The sequence below is a fragment of the Leuciscus leuciscus genome, assembly GCF_965113295.1.
Source record: "Leuciscus leuciscus genome assembly, chromosome: 2".
Classification (NCBI taxonomy): Eukaryota; Metazoa; Chordata; class Actinopteri; order Cypriniformes; family Leuciscidae; genus Leuciscus; species Leuciscus leuciscus.
Genome location: NC_138726.1, coordinates 56,802,080 through 56,822,272, shown reverse-complemented (window position 1 = coordinate 56,822,272; position 20,193 = coordinate 56,802,080). Strand labels below are relative to the sequence as shown.

The following is a 20,193-nucleotide window of genomic DNA, read 5'->3' as shown; positions in this document are numbered from 1 at the left end:
GATGGCGGAACGACACGGAAGCTTCCTTGGACATACCCGCCCCATGTAAATAAAGATAAGAAATGATCTGATTTTAAGAAAGATCATTTTACACCCATGAGGACATATTTTATGAATACAGACAATGATTTTAGCTAATAAAATACAATTTTTCAACCCGAGCGAATCTACACACGAGAGGCCTTCAGAAGTCATAACTTCAGCGGCTTAGGCCCATTGGTGTAGGTATTTGTAAAAAATCAAATACTCTATTACACTTTTTAAAGTTAGAATAAAAAGACCTGTGGTGTTGTCTGACACAAGGCCATTAACTTGTTTTATAAATTTCTACAAATATCAACCTGATAAATGAAAATCAGAAAAAAAGAAAAAACAGTGTTTTAAAATACAACTAAACCATGATAATGTTTAGTTTAGATGTTGATGACTCAGGCATAGTGCAACCAGATTTCTCTAACATCTCACTCACAACGCAAAACGTTGTAAATTAACATTTTCAAACTGTAATTTAACCATATTTTATTAATATTATGTTGATTTAAAGTTTTTGATATTAACTAATACCTTTATCTTTTAACATCCGGCACAAAATGAAAGAGATGAATTATTTGAAAAAAGGAATATTCACAATCTACAGTTAGATTTTCTCCTACTTAGTATCTGTGGGTGTATTTTTACACACTCTTGTAAAGACTATGGACTAACTTTAAAAAACAAAACAAAATTTGTGAAAAAACACATACACATCATTTCTTAACTAAGCAACTGTTTCTTAAATTATCAGACACTCACCGCACCGATGTTAACATCACCATATATTGTGTTTTCTACCATAATTGTAGTAACTATTGTCCCACCATTCTTCTGGGCAATTGTGAAGTTAAGCTGATTAGGGTTCTGAATTAATGGCTGTCCGAATGATGTAGTATTATTATGCTGTCGTTGTGGAAGGTTGTTAGGCTGTTGATTTGTCATGTTTCCAGAATGTGTTTGAACGCTCAGCGTTTGAATGTCACCATCTGTTAAAACATTAACAATTAAATACACAACCAAAACCATGTAAACATTATAGTAAAGCTTATTGAAGATTGAGAACCATATTGACTACTAACAAAGTAAATTATAAATCTTTTCCTACGTTTGATATTCTTTTTTCTGATTTTTTTCACTATGGACTTGATCCTTTTTAATGCTGTTTTCTCTCCATATTTATTCTGTAGTTCCTCTACTGTGTCTTCCAACCTCCCTGTTGTTCTTCTCCAACTGTGTTAACCAAAGACAAACAGTTAGAAGAATAAAATGTATGTACAATAGCAAAAATAAAGTTAACATAAAATAAACACATTCATACACCAGTTCAAAGTCAATGAAGCGGCTGATGCTGCAGTGTTAGAGCACATGCTGGCCGGTGAACAGACGCACAGCAAGTTAAACCAGAGTTAAAACAATAGTCTATGTTAGGCCAATAACAATAATAGTCTATGTTAGGACAATACTATCTGATAATAGCTGATAACGGTCAAAGTGTGAGATAAGGTGCAAGTAGCTAAACTAAACATTTCATATTTGACAGAAATGTTTTGAGAAATGTTAAACAATGACAAAAATAATCAAACTAATCAACTTTTTTCTAATTTCTTTTTTCTAAATTGTGATTTAATGTGAGAGGAGAAGAAACACATAACGTGTACATGAATGAATGTGTACAATTTAATAAACATATTTACCTAACATCCATAGCCTTCAGTAAATTAAGGCTAAGTTCCTTTTTGTGGACAAAGTGAACTTTGGAGCGCTTAAAATTATCATTTGGAACTCTTTTATCAAAAAATATGTTGATAATGATTAGTTATGCCAAATGATAGTTTGGCATGCATGGGATTGTTTGTCCATAGGCTAGTGAGAGAGAAATACATTCTACAATGATATAAAAAATATGTCTTCAATAAATGCCTATTTGTTTTTATTCTATTCTTTAATCCACGCATAAAATAGGTTTTTTAGTTTTTTTACAATTCAACCTCTGGATACTGCGTCACTCCCACACATTGCATCGTAAGCGCATAATATTACCTGCTCAAGTACTTCTTGATGAGTTTCTTCTGTATTAAACAGCGAATTTTCTCAGTCAGATCGTCGCAAGATCTCAGGAATCCTCTCACACTGCTCGTGTTCACGCGCTCCATCGCTGCACTTGTGTGTATGACTGAACGATTCAAACTTCCATAAAGCGTGCCAAAACAGCAACGCGGAGATGTGACGTCACGTGTAGAGCGGGCGTTCGTAAAAAGCACATTTTTGCATTTCTTCTGAAACACCCTGTTTAACAATTTTTAACATCACCATTCTCAATCTATTGTAGCCTGTCTATTTTCCTTACACTTTTAACACTTATCGAATTGCCGAGTGTGAATGTAATGTTTTGTATGGTGTTTTCTTTACACTTTCCCCCCGGATATCATATTTGTTATATATCTCTTTGGTCATATACGACAGTATTCGCATGAATTGGCTTGATTTGATAAAATCTTCACGTGAGACATTTACATTATATTATTATATCATCCTAGTTTTTAAATAATGCTAAAATGTATATGTTAACCCTTTATGCGGATATGCCGCACAAGGTTCTCTGTTCTCTGGTTCTATGTTTTTAAAAATAAAGACAAGGATGTCTCTTTCTCAAAATCTGTGCATACAAAGCTACTTTTGTCTCATTGTTTGAAGAAAAACTAAAATGAAATACATCCTACTTTCTAAATGTGTGTTACAGAACTTATGTTGAACAATTCACCCATGTAATGTTTAATCAGATTTTGTAACTGGATTGAGTGAAAATAATAAACTTCTCTCCTAATAATCCCCTTACATTGAATTGGCTCTATCACTCTCTCTCCTCTCTCCACCTATATCCGGTGTGTGGTGAGCGCCGTTGTACTGTGGCTGCCGTCGCATCATCCAAGTGGATGCTGCACACTGGTGGTGGTTGAGGAGAGATCCCCTGATATGATTGTAAAGCGCTTTGGGTGTACAGTAGTACATATGAAAGCGCTATATAAATGCCCGATTCTATTCTATTATTCTATTCTATTCTTCTCTCTGGAGGACTTGGATAGGACTTGGACCCAGGACTTGTTGTTTATGCAGGACCTAGTTATTTATGGCTTTCCTGATGACAACCCCTATTCAGCCCCTCCAGCGGGGTGGGTGGACGCCAGCCTGATAAATATTTCAGAACATTGCACGCTCTACTCTAGCTCTACTAGCCTCGGACTGCTGCGCCACTGCAACAAAAGTTGAAAGTCCTGTTTGTCTGAGCCTGACGCAAACTTCTGACCCACAAACTTCCGAGCATTAACGCACGATTGCACCGCAAGGGAGATTCCAGGAACATTCCAGGAGATTCAGGAGACTCGTCGAAAAGCTGAAAAAATGGCGACGCAAAACCTAAAGGAGAGCGACTCCCTGTCGAGTTCTGGCGATGCGGGTCACAATTATCCTCCGGTGTGTGAGTGCGCCACGGGCAAAGAGTGTCGTTTAAGAGAGGCGTTGGACTGTATGTTTAAAGATCATTTTAGAGGCCAAATGGTTGGCTTGATGCACAGGATCATCGACGCTGCGTGTGATATGAAAAAAGATTGTGCGCAGGATACCAAACGTGTGACAAATCTCAAAAATGAAATGGACGTCGTAAGAGGCTTGACAAAGCCATGGCCTGATGTAACGCCCATGTTTTTTAACGGCAAAGAGCCGATCGGCGTAATCCTCAGAAAAGTTCTGGATGTGTTGGGTGGATGTTGCGACGAATTCGAAATCACAGAAATTCTCGCTATATGGACATTTTTAACGGATCTCTGTGTGTCACTGGTGTCAAAAAATGCAAAAACTGGCGTTGGTGAATTAGTTGAAAGTCTGGTCAACTATACCCTGGAGCAAAACATGATAGCCTGCAGAGATTTTCTATTCTGGTTAGACCATCTGTAAATGTCTTTCACTCAAATTTCTTCTTCAATGTATGAAAGTATAATGTTGAAATAAAAATTTCTGGTTAAAAAATGTCTGAGCTCATAAAAATAGTATTATAATAATAATAATAATATTTAGAGTAATATTTAGAATATTTACATATTTACATATTTGTTTTCTGCATTTTAATTACCGTATTCCCGAGGCGGCAATACAGTTGTATCATATCAAATGATACAACTGTATTGCCCGCCGTGTACAGAAGAAAGGACATGGTGTTGAACAAAATTCGATTTTGTTCTTGTTCTTTGTTCTCATTACATTTTTTAATAAGATGATGTGTTCTGTCATGGACGACTAGACACTAGTCATGGGATGTCCGGCAGAGAGAAGGGCTTGAGTGGACACGCCCTGTGGTCCCATTTTTATGTCTTCATCAAAAGTGCCCTTTCCCCGCTTCGCAACGAAGCCATCCTCTTTCCACCCCTGCGACACCCGTTACATCGACCACCACGGCATCCGTATCAGGCCAAACGGAGGAGTTTACTTAAACATGGATATGTCTCACCAGCGCCCTCCGGCTTGTCAGAATCCTGACATGCGTCGGGAACAGGAACGCCTTGACACCTTTCAGAATTGGACTCTTGCACCAGTAGCTCCGGCCGAGCTTGCCAAAAGTGGTTTCTACTACCTTGGCCAGGGCGACAGAGTGGCTTGCTTCAGTTGTGGAGGCCAGCTTAGCAACTGGGAACCGGGAGATCTGGCAGTATCAGAACACCAGAGGCATTACCCCCACTGCCGCTTCGTTCGAGATGACCGTGCAGATAATGTACCTTTATCTATCCTTTCCAATGGATCGGCAATGCAACAGTGTGAAGACCGGTTGCTCACATTTGTCTACTGGCCCTCAAGAATAACTGTTCGACCAGACCAATTGGCTAAGGCTGGTTTTTACTATGTTGGTCGTAATGATGACGTGAAGTGCTTTTGTTGCGATGGTGGACTCAGATGTTGGGAGTCTGGTGATGATCCATGGGTAGAACATGCCAAGTGGTTTCCAAGATGTGAATACCTGCTGCAAGAAAAGGGCCAAGAGTTTGTCCGTCAGATTCAAGCAAGATTTCCAAGACTATTTGAGCGGCTATTGACTAATGGAGACAGCGACTCGAGAGAATTTGTGAGAGAACAAGAGAACAATCCTGTGGTGACGTCTGCTTTAGAGATGGAATTTGAGTGTGGCCTGACGGCCCAGACAAATGAAGCTGCATCACCGAGTCAAGATCTTTCAGACTTGCCTATGGAGGAACAGTTAAGAAGACTTCAAGAGGAGCGCATCTGCAAAGTTTGCATGGATAAGGAAGTGAACATTGTCTTCATCCCCTGTGGTCACCTAGTTGTGTGCAAAGAATGTGCGCCTTCTCTGAGCAAGTGCCCCATATGTAGAGGATTGGTCAAAGGCGCTGTCCGTACTTTCCTATCATAAAATTTACATTTAACATGATGCATAAAAACAATGTAACCAAAATTAAATAAGAGCAACTAATATTTGGTCTTGTTTCAGAGTCGGTGAAAACTATGTGAACTTTGATGAGGCCGAGAACAATAGCGCTGTTAAACAAGAATCCAGGTATAAACAAGATATAATAGTTAGACGATTTATCTAATGCTTGAAATTGACGATAGGTTAAAATATTTCAGCATTATGCAGAATAAAAAGAAGATCATAAAAAGAAGAGCAATTATTAAGACACAACGTCTGTTTTCTGGATCGGGCCTAAAAGACGGATGCCTAAAACTCTGGTGTGGACGGAATAAAAAATGAATCATCCCCCCTTTCACATGAATATAACACTTATCAACCGTAATTCATTAGCTTAACTGTGTATAATAACAAAATAAGTGTAATAGTTAGACGAGTTTAAACTGTAATAGGTAACAGAAAAAACAGCAATACTCATCTTTCACGTCGATGTTTCGTAGACATAGCAGAAAGATTCACTCTCATACTAAACACTCTCATACTAGAAGGACCTATAAAGTATAGGATACATTCCTATATGAACATGTTTGACCACGCTCTGAGACTATATACTTTTTGCAAACTGTACAAAAACAAAAAGAAGCAAAAAATGTCAATGACAAAACCCCCAAAAGTCAAAACTGATCACTATAGTGGCTTTTTCTGTGTATGTTTTTAAATGGCTCATGGTGATGAAGAATTAGAATTTACTATTCGTGCAATTTTATCTGCAGGTTTTACCAAAGTGTGGAACTTTGATGAATATGCCTCTCTCGGTGCAATAGTTTAAGTGTAAAACAGCATGTACTTTTGTGTGATTCGTATTTGTGTGATTGATATCAATTTAGTCAAACAGAAAGACTATCGCTTAAATTCTTAAGCGTCATTTATTTCTATAGACGGCTCTCAAAGAAACGTTTTCATCTAAAACACATACGGTCCAACATACAACATGTGAAACAGTGTCGCCTACTATCTGAACAAGATGACTAAATCTAGCGGAGTAATAAAACCATCATCATTTGGAACCTTTTGTGTATTTATTATAAACGGCTCTTTTCTTAGTGATTTGGTCTTTTGAATCTTACATGGACACGTTTCATTCCTGTATAAAGATGATGTTTTAAAGTTAGTCCATAGGGTGTGGAACTTTGCATCACTATGGTGTGACAAAATACACCCACAGATACTAAGTAGGAGAAAATCTAACTGTAGATTGTGAATATTCCTTTTTTCAAATAATTCATCTCTTTCATTTTGTGCCGGATGTTAAAAGATAAAGGTATTAGTTAATATCAAAAACTTTAAATCAACATAATATTAATAAAATATGGTTAAATTACAGTTTGAAAATGTTAATTTACAACGTTTTGCGTTGTGAGTGAGATGTTAGAGAAATCTGGTTGCACTATGCCTGAGTCATCAACATCTAAACTAAACATTATCATGGTTTAGTTGTATTTTAAAACACTGTTTTTTCTTTTTTTCTGATTTTCATTTATCAGGTTGATATTTGTAGAAATTTATAAAACAAGTTAATGGCCTTGTGTCAGACAACACCACAGGTCTTTTTATTCTAACTTTAAAAAGTGTAATAGAGTATTTGATTTTTTACAAATACCTACACCAATGGGCCTAAGCCGCTGAAGTTATGACTTCTGAAGGCCTCTCGTGTGTAGATTCGCTCGGGTTGAAAAATTGTATTTTATTAGCTAAAATCATTGTCTGTATTCATAAAATATGTCCTCATGGGTGTAAAATGATCTTTCTTAAAATCAGATCATTTCTTATCTTTATTTACATGGGGCGGGTATGTCCAAGGAAGCTTCCGTGTCGTTCCGCCATCTTGAAAAAGACCAGAGAGGTACAAAAAGCGCTAGCCTAACTCGACACATTTCATCATCAGCACTACTATAGTCAACAACCAAATGATGACTTAAAAAGGTTTGAATTATTACATTAAAAAGGCGTAATTGACAAAAATTGTAATTCTGAATTAAAAAGTTGAAATAAAAATTATGACTATGCGTCATAATTATGAGATGAAAAGTTTAAATGATGACGTACTAAATTGAAATTATGATAGATAAAGTAAATATTCCATAGTGAAATTTTCTGAATTCAATAATTGTATTTGTGAAAATGATTCAGTACCGAATCTTCAAGAAACTGCTTGTTTCTGCAGTTCGTGTAGGCCTCTAAGACTATAAATGATTATTGATGAACTTGAATAACTTGAATTTTGTTGGCGATGTAAAAAAATTGTCTTCCCATACCGGGAGTCGAACCCGGGGCAGCCTGGATGAAAATTTGAAAATACTGCCCCAGGCACATTTGAAAGGCTGCACTGGTCGTCGCCAAAAAGCAAAAATGTTATTTATCGGTATGTAAATAAATAAATTTCCCAGGTGGAAAGAGCTAATGAAGGAGAAAGACTTTGAAAGGGAAGTTGCCTGCTTTCTTCTCGACAGGTAAGTCAAAGTTACGGTCTAAATGACGAGCTTGGTTGTGTAAATCATTATATAGGCAGCATAACGGTAGAACATGTACAGTTAAACTCGATGATGTGCTATTGGAAGACATGTTGTCATAGCTTCTTGGCACATTTACCAAAGTTGCAAAAAGCGAGTGGATGGAAGAATCGCTAGATGGGAGAAATTCTTTTGGGACTGCTATATAGGTCTGCTATAGATCTCCCCAAAGTCTGTTCATGCGGCCACCATCAACAAATGCTAACATTTGAAACTTCTACATATATTTTGAGTAGATGACCGGTGGTATATTCTCAGTAAAGGGTTTCACCCTAGTTCGGGAGATACGAGTAAAAATGATCTTATACGATCTTATACTTATACTCTGAATTAAGACGATGTATGATTTTTACTTTGATTTTCCAAATGATACAACTTTGACTAAATAAGAGCAATGTGAAGTCCTAGGATTTCTTAAAAAACATTGTGACAAACCTTGACAACATGTTTCATGTTGTATGTTGTATGTAACAATCTAAAGTTTTTGGACAGACGCTGCTTAGTAACAATAATACATAAATCTTCTAAGAAGATATGATTTTAAAGATTTGATTTAAACTTTTAAGGTTATGCTTTTAAATGAAATTAGTGTAAACTCTGGATGTACTCTGGAAAGGCGTTAGCAGACTAGATTTACTGCGACATTGTCCGCCGAGACTCATCTGTTCTGTCGCCCTATATCCTGAAGCTTCAGTTCACACTGTAGTTTATCACTGAAGGATTTGTTTTGTTTTGTTCTGTTTATGACAACTTAAACTATTTGCTTTTTTGGATCGTTTTTATCATTGCATAAAGAACTACTTCACCTCTCTGGAAATGTAAGGTGTTTTTATTTAGCTAAAACTTTGTTTACATTTTATAAAATGATTTATTTATTTCATTTTTAATGTAGTTTTCTGTGATGGTCGTTTTTAGGTGTACGGGATAGCTATGGAAAGCCCCCACCATAAAAATTGAAACCCAGCATGGAAAAAAATATGCTGATTGAATCTTTTTCATATAAATTAGATTTAAGACGACCACCTAAAGTTTTTGAACAGACGCTGTTTAGTAACAATAATACCTAAGTCTTCTAAGAAGATAAATAGAAGATATGGTTTTAATAAAACTTTAAAGATTTGATTTAAACTTTTACGGTTATGCTTTTAAATGAATTTTGTGTGTACAAAACTTTTGGCTCTGTAAAGGCGTTAGCAGACTAACATGACATACGCTCTGACACGATGCACAGAGACTCATCTGTCATCCGATATTCTGAAGCTATCATTATTGTCCAGTAACTTCTTTCTCAGCGCTGATCGGAAGGACCTTATTTCTGGAAGATTCCCAGTTTCTAAATGTTTTCATGGTTGCTCTCTCTGAAGATAGGCCTATGTGGTTGTCATTTTCTCACAGATACAACTTAAGAAATTACTGAATATTTCACAGGCGTGAGATGACTTGTGACGCTTCAATTTTCAAGTGATTTGACATACCCATGATAAATAAATAAAAATACTTTGTTCAAGTCAAATTTTTCCACAGACCATCGTTGTAAAATATTTGTTTTTATTAAGACTTTTAATAATTTATTTAAAACATCTTTTATTTTTAAAAGATGTCATTTAAACATTTAGGATTATAAGTTTAACACACCATTCAAAATGTCTCATCCCATCACTGAATACACCCCTCTGAGTCAGAGACACTGGTGTGAGAGAGAACCACTCTGTGATTTATAGCTCTCAACAGCTTCTTGAACATGTAAGTTCAAGAGTTGTAACTCTAAACATGTAAGATGAATTTTATTTATTCATCTAAAATAATAGGTTTCAGTATATTTATATAACCATTTTATTTATACACTTTTAAGGAACAGTATGTTTTTCAACTTTTGTGAGTGTGATATTAGGAAACCCCTTCCTCACTTTCACTGTGCTCTGGTATGCGAAGGAGAGGGGTCAAAGCTCACATGTGAAGGGGCGTGAACACACACACACACACACACACACACACACACACACACACACACACACACACACACACACACACACACACACACACACACACACACACACACACGTGTGTTTTACTTTTTGACACACATACCGCGCGCCTCCCTATGTTTTGAGACGGTGCTTTGAGAGACATTCAGGAATGACTATATGAATTCAGTTGTGTAAAACAATTTTGAATCCATTCATACATTGCATTTTTTGTGGACATCAATGGACAATGATGTGTTAGGAGCCACTTCTTCAACTTTCTCTCTAAAATAAGGTAAGATGATTTTATTTACTTTTAACTAAAACAATTGGTTTTAGTAAGCTTTTTATGTTATATTCTTTTAAAAGAACTGAATATTTTTTCAACCTTAGTAAAATTATTTTATAACCATTACATTTATACAGTTTTAAAGGTATGTTTATCAACTTTAGTTTAATTATTTTTGTGGGCATCAGTGGTATGGACATTGATGTGTTAATTTTAACTCAGTCATTTTTTATTCATCTAAAACTAAAATAGTTGGATCAATAAGATATTTATATTATACTTTTAAGGAACGGTATGTTTTTCAACTTTAGCAAGATATTTTATTTTATATTATACACTTTTAAAGGTATGTTTTTCAACTTTAGTTTAATTATTTTTGTGGACATGAATGGTATGGACATTGATGAGTTAATTTTAACTCAGTCATTTTTTTATTCATCTAAAACTAAAACAATTGGATCAATAAGATATTTATATTATACTTTTAAAGGCATGTTTTCAACTTTTGTTAGTGTGAGATTCACTTGACAGTTACACTGTAAGGAGGGGGGTCAGAGCTCGCAGGAAGAGGACGCGCGCATAGACACACAGACACGCGCGCGCTCCTTATCTTTTGAGACAGTGTGAGGTCATTCAGGAATGACTATATGAATTCAGTAAACTGAAATACTTGGTTCGGTAGATTTTATAAGTATTTCATTATATACTTTAAAAAAAAACTGAATATTTTTTCAACTTTAGCTTAATTATTTTTGTGACCCATTCGTATGGACAATGATGTGTTAGGAGCTACTTCTTCAACTCTCTCTAAAATAAGGTAAGACAATTTTATATACTTTTATATACTTTTATCTAAAACTATTGGTTTTAGAAAGCTTTTAAAAGAACAGAATATTTTTCAACCTTAGTTAAATTGCTTTAGATTATATAATTTATGTTATACACTTTTAAAAAGAACTTTAGCATGATAATTTATATACTGCTCAGGAATGTAATGGGAAGGGGGGGCGCAGGCACAAGCCATATAACCACACACGCACACACATAACTGGGACAAAGTTCAAACATCTGTTCTAGTTAAATAGGTCAAAAACTAACCGTCAAAACTATGATTTAGGACTAGCTAGGTCACCGGGGCAAAAGCAACTGTCAAACCACATGATCGATAGGTAGGAAGGGCAAAGGTTAATCCCATGACCTCATAAAGGAAGTTCAACCCATCAATCATAAAGGTCACCGGAAGTTCAACCTGTCAAAAGGTCAAAGTCATTAATCATTTTGACACTTGCCATAGCATACATACTACTCTTGGGTCTGAATTCCTCATTATTATAGCTCCACAGACCCCTTTTCTACCCCTTTTCTTATGTGCGTCTGAGAGCAACTCGTTTCTTTAAATACAATTGAGACACTTCATACCCCGCCCCCTCTCCAGGTTGCAGAGGTGACACTCGGTTCAACTCCACCCCGTTCGGCCATTTTTGTAGTTTGATAGCAGAGATACGATTATCTAGCGGCACAGAAACGTTTTATTCACACGTTATTAACAAAATGTCAACAACGGAAGACTTGTCCATCCAGCCTTACATGTTCGAGCCAGAGTCGGAGCCGGAGCGAGATGAAAATGAAGACGACGAACCAGCAGAACAACGTCTTCATATGGATGTATCGCAATGGTGTGTTACTGTATTTACACATGAAACTTTGGTCTTCCGACCTTTTACCACCGTGTCGATTTATTTTGATTAATATGTGCGAGGGAGAGAGAGCAAGACAGCGTCTAGTTTGGAGACGGTGAAGTCTTGTTTACACTTTCGCCTGGCTCCGAAGAGAGAGAGTGCGCGCGTGTCTCTCTCTCTGCTCGTTCTTTCAGTTAAACATGTGCCCTGTCACAAGCGCGGCAGTTCATCTACATTAGACGGTGTAATGAAGCGTGTGGGTTACTACATCCAACAACCGAACATTTTAACTTACCCTCTTGTAACTTCTGCATCCTTTAGCTTGGACTACAAAATTGCAGCGAGAAATAAAAATGGCGGATTGCTGGAAGTGTTGGGCCGGAAGTCGATGTCCTTATTTGGCAGTTCCGCTGCAAATACTGTGACGTAATAGTTCAAAAAACGTCATAGAGAATAGAAAAATCGGAACAGGTTGAAAAATATGACCAAAACAGAATATAAAGATATCAACGAAGCACCTGAAGAGAATAATTTCAACTTTTCTGTACTTCTAAACACTCCAAATATACAACAAAATGCATTTAAGGGCTAAAAAAGTGGATTTAGCATGATATGTCCCCTTTAAACACTCAGACTGTAAACAGCATCATCTACTGGTCAGAACTGGAAGAGCAATAATACAAAGGACATGCAGACTGGATACATATATCAGTTTCATTTAGTTTTTACCAACACATACATTTTTGATGTAATCATTACAATTTACAAGAAAACTAGATTTTTTATTTTAAGTGTTTTTCTCCTGATGAAGTTTTGAGTTCATGACAGTGATCTTGATACTGCGATGCTTTTCAATATTTACTTCTATGTTTTTCAGTGAAACCTGTAGTGACGGTGAAGCCAGATCAGCGTGTGTTCATAGGAGAGACAGTCACTCTCACATGTGTCATACAGAGAGGAGGAGACATTCAGTGGAGATACAGATGGTTTAGAGATGGAGACACTGTCAATCCATTTACAACAAGAACAACAGCAGAGATCAGTTTCAGAGCTGATATGTTTTACAGTGGTGAATACAGTTGTAGAGGAGAGAGATCATCAGACTCACACACAGACTTCAGTGATGCTGTTACACTGACTGTATCAGGTGAGTCTTCATATTCACATCTGTTTATTGAACATCACTTATAATTTTCAACCACATCTGTTCTTATAAGAGGACTGACAATTCACTGTTTAGTAATTATTCAGTAACTGCACACGTCTTGTGTGTGTGTTTGTGTGTGTGTGTGTGTGTGTTGCACGTTTTGTGGAGGTTTTGGTTCATTATAAAATCATGTAAATTTTGACTTTCCAGTGTTATAGGCGTCTCCATCTTTAATTTATGTGCGTCTCCATCTTTGATATTTAGTCACTGTCACTATGGTTACAGGAGATATTCATGAGTGTCATGAGAATAGAAAAGGACTTGAGCGATTGAGTTCAGTTCTGATGAGTTTTGTACTGAAGTCAGAGAGAATGACGTGACTTACAGATTATTAGTGTTGAAGTCAAAATGTACTCGGTTACTAACGTAACCTCGGTTCTCTCTAGAAGAGGGAACGAGTACTTGCGTAAGTATCTTACGCTAGGGGAAAACCTCTTTTCCTCGAGATATTGAAGCCAAAAATTATCCTTAATTTTGCAATAATGTAAAACGCATTGCAGCAGCATGCAGACATGGGCGAGACAGCTCGCGCGCCCATTGGCTGCTCTGCGGCAACTGCACCAGCCTATCGATAGAGGCCCCTCATGACGTCAGAACCAATGAGGGTGCTTCGCGCCCATTACGTCATGTCCCGCCGAAAGCGGGTGGGGCTAGGGCTATAAATACGGCCCAGAGAGGCTGGTTTGGTCAGTTTTTCATCGCTGAAGCGAATCAGAACATGACGCATGCACGGCAAGATACGAAAGTACTCGTTCCTTCTTCTAGAGAGAACCGAGGTTACATTAGTAACCGAGTACGTTCTCTTACGAGAGGTCTCTCGTACTTGCGTAAGTATCTTACGCTAGGGGAACACAATGTAAAACGCCGTGCGTGCTTGAGACATAACACTAAAGTCCCAAGGGCAGGTGCCCGGGGCTCATACAGTGCCTAATCACAAGGGACTCACAGAGAATCCGGGAAGAGGGGCTAGAATAGCATCATTCCTGTAATATGGAGCTCTGATAAGAGCATGTTATATCAAGTGTTCCACACAGCCAGGGCGAACTCGGCCTGGACTGATAAATATGGGGGACTTACGCACTGCCCACAGATGTATACAGACGATCAGTGATCGACACTCTAGCAGTTTCAGCATCCTGAGCCGATAGCATCGGGCGGGCAATACTGAAAAATTAAACCGAGAGCAACCTAGCTTGTAAAGCGGGAACCTCGAGGTTATAAAACCTTATAAATGTAGACGGGGAGGCCCAGCCTGCCGCCATACAGATATCTTGCAAGGCAATCCCACTGGACCAAGCCCATGCCTCTTGTGGAGTGCGCTTTGACACCTATCGGGCATTGCAGGCCCTTGGATGTGTAAGCTAGCGCTATAGCATCAACTATCCATCTGGATAGACTCTGCTTTGACGCAGCTAGTCCCTTAGAACGTCCGCTGAACAAAACAAAGAGCTGCTCCGTCTGTCTGAAAACAGATGAGCGAGACACATAGGCCCTTAACGCCCTGACCGGGCAAAGGAAGCCTGCGTCCCCTTCCTCTTCAGATACCGGCAGGGCCGACAGGGAGATCACCTGTGCCCTAAACGGTGTATTGAGGGATTTAGGAACATACCCGTGCTTTGGTTTGAGTATGACTCTCGAGTCATTAGGCCCAAACTCCATACACGTCGCACTGACTGAGAGCGCTTGCAAATCCCCTATGCGCTTCACTGAAGCGAGAGCCAGAAGAAACACTGTTTTGAAAGACAAGAGTTTCAGGTCTATTGACTGTATTGGCTCGAATGGGGCACCTTTCATGGCTTCCAGAACCGTGGAAAGGTCCCAAACGGGAACTGAGGGAGGTCTGGGAGGGTTCAGCCTCTTAGCTCCTCTAAGGAAGCGAATGACCAGATCGTTCCTTCCTAATGACTGGCCGAGCGGTGGTTCAGCGAACACTGCTATGGCCGCCACATAAACTTTGAGCGTGGATGGGGTTCTGCCCTTATCCAGAAGCTCTTGTAAAAAGGAGAGAACCTCCGGCACCCCACAGCGTGAGGGCAGAGTACCACTCGCTGTACACCAGCTAGTGAACACAGACCATTTTGAGGAATAGAGCCGCCTCGTAGATGGAGCTCTAGCCTGAGTGATCGTGTTTAACACTCCCGCTGGGAGGTTAACGGGTACCCGTTGATGACCCACACATGTAGGGACCAACGCTCCGGGCAAGGATGCCAGATCGAGCCGTTTGCCTGCGAGAGGAGATCCCTCCTCACCGGTATCGGCCACGGGGCGGTACTCGTCAGCTGCATCAGGACTGGAAACCAGACTTGGTTTGTCCAAAATGGGGCGACGAGTAGCACTGGGCATCCGCTCTCCCTGATTCGCTCTAACACCTGGGGTAGGAGCGTGACAGGGGGAAACGCATAGAGCAGGGAGCGGGGCCAGACGTGAGCCAGCGCGTCCCTGCTCTTGGAGAAAAATTCCTGACAATGAGTGTAGCGGAGGCGTGCTACAACTTTATAATATGCTGATTGAGGCGGCCAAATATGGACGGGATTCCGGTCAGAGAATCAAGGGTCGGAGAACAGATTCTTCACAAAGATGGATTTATTGAACAGTCTTTGCGTTGTCATCTAGATCAGTTATTCTTTGGCAATGATGTCTGTATTAATGATCTAAAAGAACAATAAAGAAATATAATTACAATCATATTCTGAGAATCATATACACACTGGCATGATAGTCAAACGAATGCAATAAACAATGATTAAACACTCAAGTCTGCATCCTTAAAAGTAATAACAGCCTTATCAATGCAAATAATCATGATAAATTGTGCAATGATACATTATTAATGTAAACAACATTGGTGACGCAGTTTAGAATACTGCCGATGCTAATACTGATTAGGGCGTTTCTCTCGTGGCAAATTACGGCCGCTACGGCGCTCAAAACCCGCCGATGGCAAACGCAGAACGATCGCGGGACATCAACAACATACATTCAATAAACATACATATGCAGATGTACTTACATCAAGGCATAAACGCATTATACAGAGAGAATAGACAACCGTGTATAGATGAACATTCACCAAATCGTCTTCCTGCGTGTCACTCTATAATCAGTCCGTGTGGCCAACAACTTTGATTTCTATGACAGGCTTTCGTACAATGAGCGTTCTCTTGAGACGCAAATAGGTCTATTTTCGCTCTGCCAAATGTCCTCCATAGCAGTTTGACTGTCTGTGGGTGTAAAGACCATTCTCCTGTCGGAATATTGTTTCTGGACAGTCTGTCTGGTCCCACATTCAGATGGCCGGGCACATGCGCTGCCCTGAGCGAGCGCAGATTGTGCTGAGCCCAGACCAGGAGGCGTTCTGTCAGCCTGTGAAGGATTCTGGATCTGATACCTCCTTGGTGATTTATATAAGCCACCACTGACATGTTGTCCGAACGGACCAAGACGTGGTGTCTTTTTATCTGGGGACAAAAGCGCCTCAGCGCGTTGTCGACTGCCATCATTTCCAGGCAGTTTATATGCAGAAGCTTCTCCCGTTCCGACCACTGGCCGAATAACGGTCTGCCCTCGAGCAGCGCTCCCCATCCCGAGGTTGAGGCGTCCGTGGACACCACCTTCACACTCGAGGAAGTCCCCAGGCTTACACCTGACCGGTACCAGTCGGTCACTGTCCAAGGTTTCAGAGCTGCGACGCATTTCTGATCGACCTTGAGGCACGCGAGACCGGAGGTCCAAGCTCTGCGCGGCGCGCACGCTTTCAACCAGTACTGCAGCAGGCGCATGCGAAGCACACCCAGCTGAAGCACTGAGGATGCTGAAGCCATGAGACCCAGCATCCTCTGAAACTTTTTGAGCGGGACTGAAGCGTTGTGGCGAAAAATCTCTGTCATGCGCTGAATACTTAGTCTGCGCTGCGGCGACAGCTGTGCTGTCATAGACAGCGAGTCCAGATCTGTGCCCAGAAAAGATATTTTCTGACTGGGAGACAGCGAACTCTTCGCCCAATTGACTGTGAGACCTAAATTCTCGAGGTGATCGAGTAATATGGTCCTGTGTTCTATGAGCTCCGACTGTGATCGAGCTAGAACCAGCCAATCGTCCAAATAATTCAGCACTCGTATGCCTCGGAGCCTGAGGGGTGCGAGCGCTGCATCCATGCACATCGTGAATGCGCGATGTGCCAGGGATAGGCCAAATGGCAGGACTGTGTACTGATATGCCTGACCCTCGAAGGCGAATCTCAAAAATCGCCTGTGACGTGACGCTATTTGTATTTGAAAATAAGCGTCTTTCAGATCTATCGACATGAATCAGTCCCCTTGGCAAATTTGCGAGAGGATTTTCTTGGTCGTGAGCATTCCGAACCGTCGTTTCAGAAGTGCTTTGTTTAGTCGTCTTAGATCTAGAATGGGTCTGAGACCCCCGTCTTTCTTGGGTACCAGAAAATATCTGCTGTACATGCCCCCTTCGCTCTGAGCTTGTGATAAGGGTTCTATAGCCCCCTTGCTCAGTAACTTCGCTATTTCGGCTCGAAGTAGGTGTGCTACTTCCTTTTTCACCGTAGTTTCGATTCGCGCCGCTTTGCGTTGCGGGCGTCGACCAAGCTTTTTTTTTTTGGAAGGTTAGTATGATGTTCCTGAAATAATCTTTTAACCTAATTTGTATTAACAACTCAAAATTCCTCCTAAAAAACAAAAACAAAACAAAAAAACTTCACTAATTAATCCAATGTGGAAAGTTATAGTGACGTGATACACAGCAAAATCCTCAGTGTTGAATGAACTCGATGTCTAAATGGGTCCAAGAGTGTTAAAGATGAAGAAACTACAGTTTTTGTGATAATTTTGAGAACATTATTAAAGACCAGATAACATTGAACACACATTTTATTAAAGTTACTGGAAGAATTTTTGTTCATAACTTTGAGAGATCCTTAACGTTAGCCAAAGTTATGATAACGTTCCCTGTTAGCTGGTTGTGGTAAAAGTATATTTATCATAAAGGTTCAACACAAAATGCACACATCCAGCGGGCAAAACAAACTCAGTGAGGATCTCAACCACAGAAACTACCAAAGGGAAGAGGAAGTTGGCACACCAGCTCCAATAATAGAAACATGTATCTCATGTTCTCAATGGCCATTAGACTCAACGCTTCACCTGTGCTGAGAACATGAAATTAATATATTTGAAAAAAAAAATTTGCCAACTTTATCTTCCTTTTTGCAAAAGTATATTTATCATCATATGACCAAGACCAGTGTAATGTATTTCTGTCACAGAATGGCTCCATGAACTAAATCCCTCTGGAAACCGTTGGTCAAATGCTTTGCTCAAAGACACAATAGTGATGGTTAACAGTTCATTCACTGCAGGGTTTATACCAGCAACATTCCCATTTACAACCAGCGTTTACAACCGAAGGTCCTTCTGAACAATCAGTTTTATTCCCTGAAAGAGCAGTTTGAGTCTTTATGTTTCTGTTTCTTCTCAGGTTTACCCACATCTACAGTGACTGTGACACCAGACAGTCCTGTATTCACTGGAGAAACAGTCAATCTGAAGTGTGTGATAAACTCTGATCACAGTAACTGGAGATATGAGTGGTATAAAGACAGAGTAAAGTTACAGACGTCTGAGCGTTACACTGTAAACAGAGACACTCTCACTATCAGAGGAGCTACTGAGTCTGATCAGGGTCAGTACGGGTGTAAAGGACAGAGAGATGGAAGACCAAACTCATCAACATCAAGCTCTACTGTTTCTCTCTCTGTGAAGGGTGAGTTCAACATCATTGTTCTCCTAAACTCTCTCTCATATTTATGATCACATTCACACATACAATCGAGAGTCTTTGACTCAGATCTTTCAAACTAATAATGCGGTTCTCACTCCTCTTTTGAAGGGTTAATTCTGTTTAATTCTCTCACAGATGACGTGTTCTTGTGTTTGAAACCGTTAGATTGAGCAAGACAGAACTGAATGAGCTCTTAAAACCTATTGTAATAGTTAAAGTATTTAAACGGCATCATAAAAACACTGCGCTCATTACACATGATATGAACCAGCAGCTAAAATACTTCCAAAAACACATTTTTGTATTTAATTATTGTATTGCTGACTGCTGGAAATCTGTGAATCTTTGCACAAATGCTGTGCTTCAGACTGACTGAGCGTTACAGTTCATCTCTCTTTTGAGGGTTTAAATCTGTTTAATTTTTTGTGTTCAAACTACTTGAAGGAGCAAAACTGAATGAAACTGAATGCTGAGATCTGAAAATACATGTTAAAGCTGAAGTATTTTACTTGAAGTGTGATCTTATAACAGATAAAGACGTCTGTCTGATGCATGTGAACACAGACCTGAGAAACAGCTAAAAAATTGCTGTGTTATTGGTGGATAATACACTTTAATTTAAGAATATTTGTACATATTTCCATAAATATATTTTTGTGCACTTACTGAAGTTTTTATACAAATGCAGCTTTGCTTTGATTTTCAGATGATCCTGTCGTCGTTCTGTCTCTGATTATGAATGTTGAAACTTTGAGTGTTGGATGAAATTAATCTTAATTCTAATGTTTGATAGACAGTTGATCAACTTTCATTTTCTCACCTGAAAATAATAATACTGTCATAATTTAATCTTCCTCATGTCGTTCCAAATCTGTACATTTTTCTTATTTAGAATCTTTTTTACATATAATGTGCTGATCACTATAATAATGAGATGGTGAACTTTTAGAGTTACTCTATATGACAGAAATCATGACTAAGAGAGTATTTTAGTCTCCATCATCCTGTCCAGAGACACAGTTTAGAAATAAAACACACAGCCTCTGTTTACTGACAGTTTACAGTCATCTCTGATCACTGATGTTCTGCAGAAGAAAAGTAAAAGACTGTCACTGTCAAAACTCTGAACTGAAACAGAGACAGAAAGTTCAGACTGTCCAGTTATTTCACAGCAGAAATACAGGATCATTTTACTGAGTTTTACAGAGGAAAATAAACTACAGATGTTCGACAGAAATCACTCAA

The 20,193-nt window shown here is 39.2% G+C and overlaps 1 protein-coding gene across 1 annotated transcript in view; it reads left to right on the top strand.

Annotated features, from left to right (window-relative positions):
- LOC309493191 (titin-like) overlaps positions 1 to 20,193 on the top strand; it is a 442,694-nt gene that overhangs the window by 58,149 nt on the left and 364,352 nt on the right. The window contains exons 7-8 of the mRNA XM_082162311.1: positions 12,826 to 13,095; positions 18,646 to 18,930. Coding sequence (XP_082018437.1) covers positions 12,826 to 13,095; positions 18,646 to 18,930 — 555 coding nt within the window. The remainder of the gene's footprint in view (positions 1 to 12,825; positions 13,096 to 18,645; positions 18,931 to 20,193) is intronic.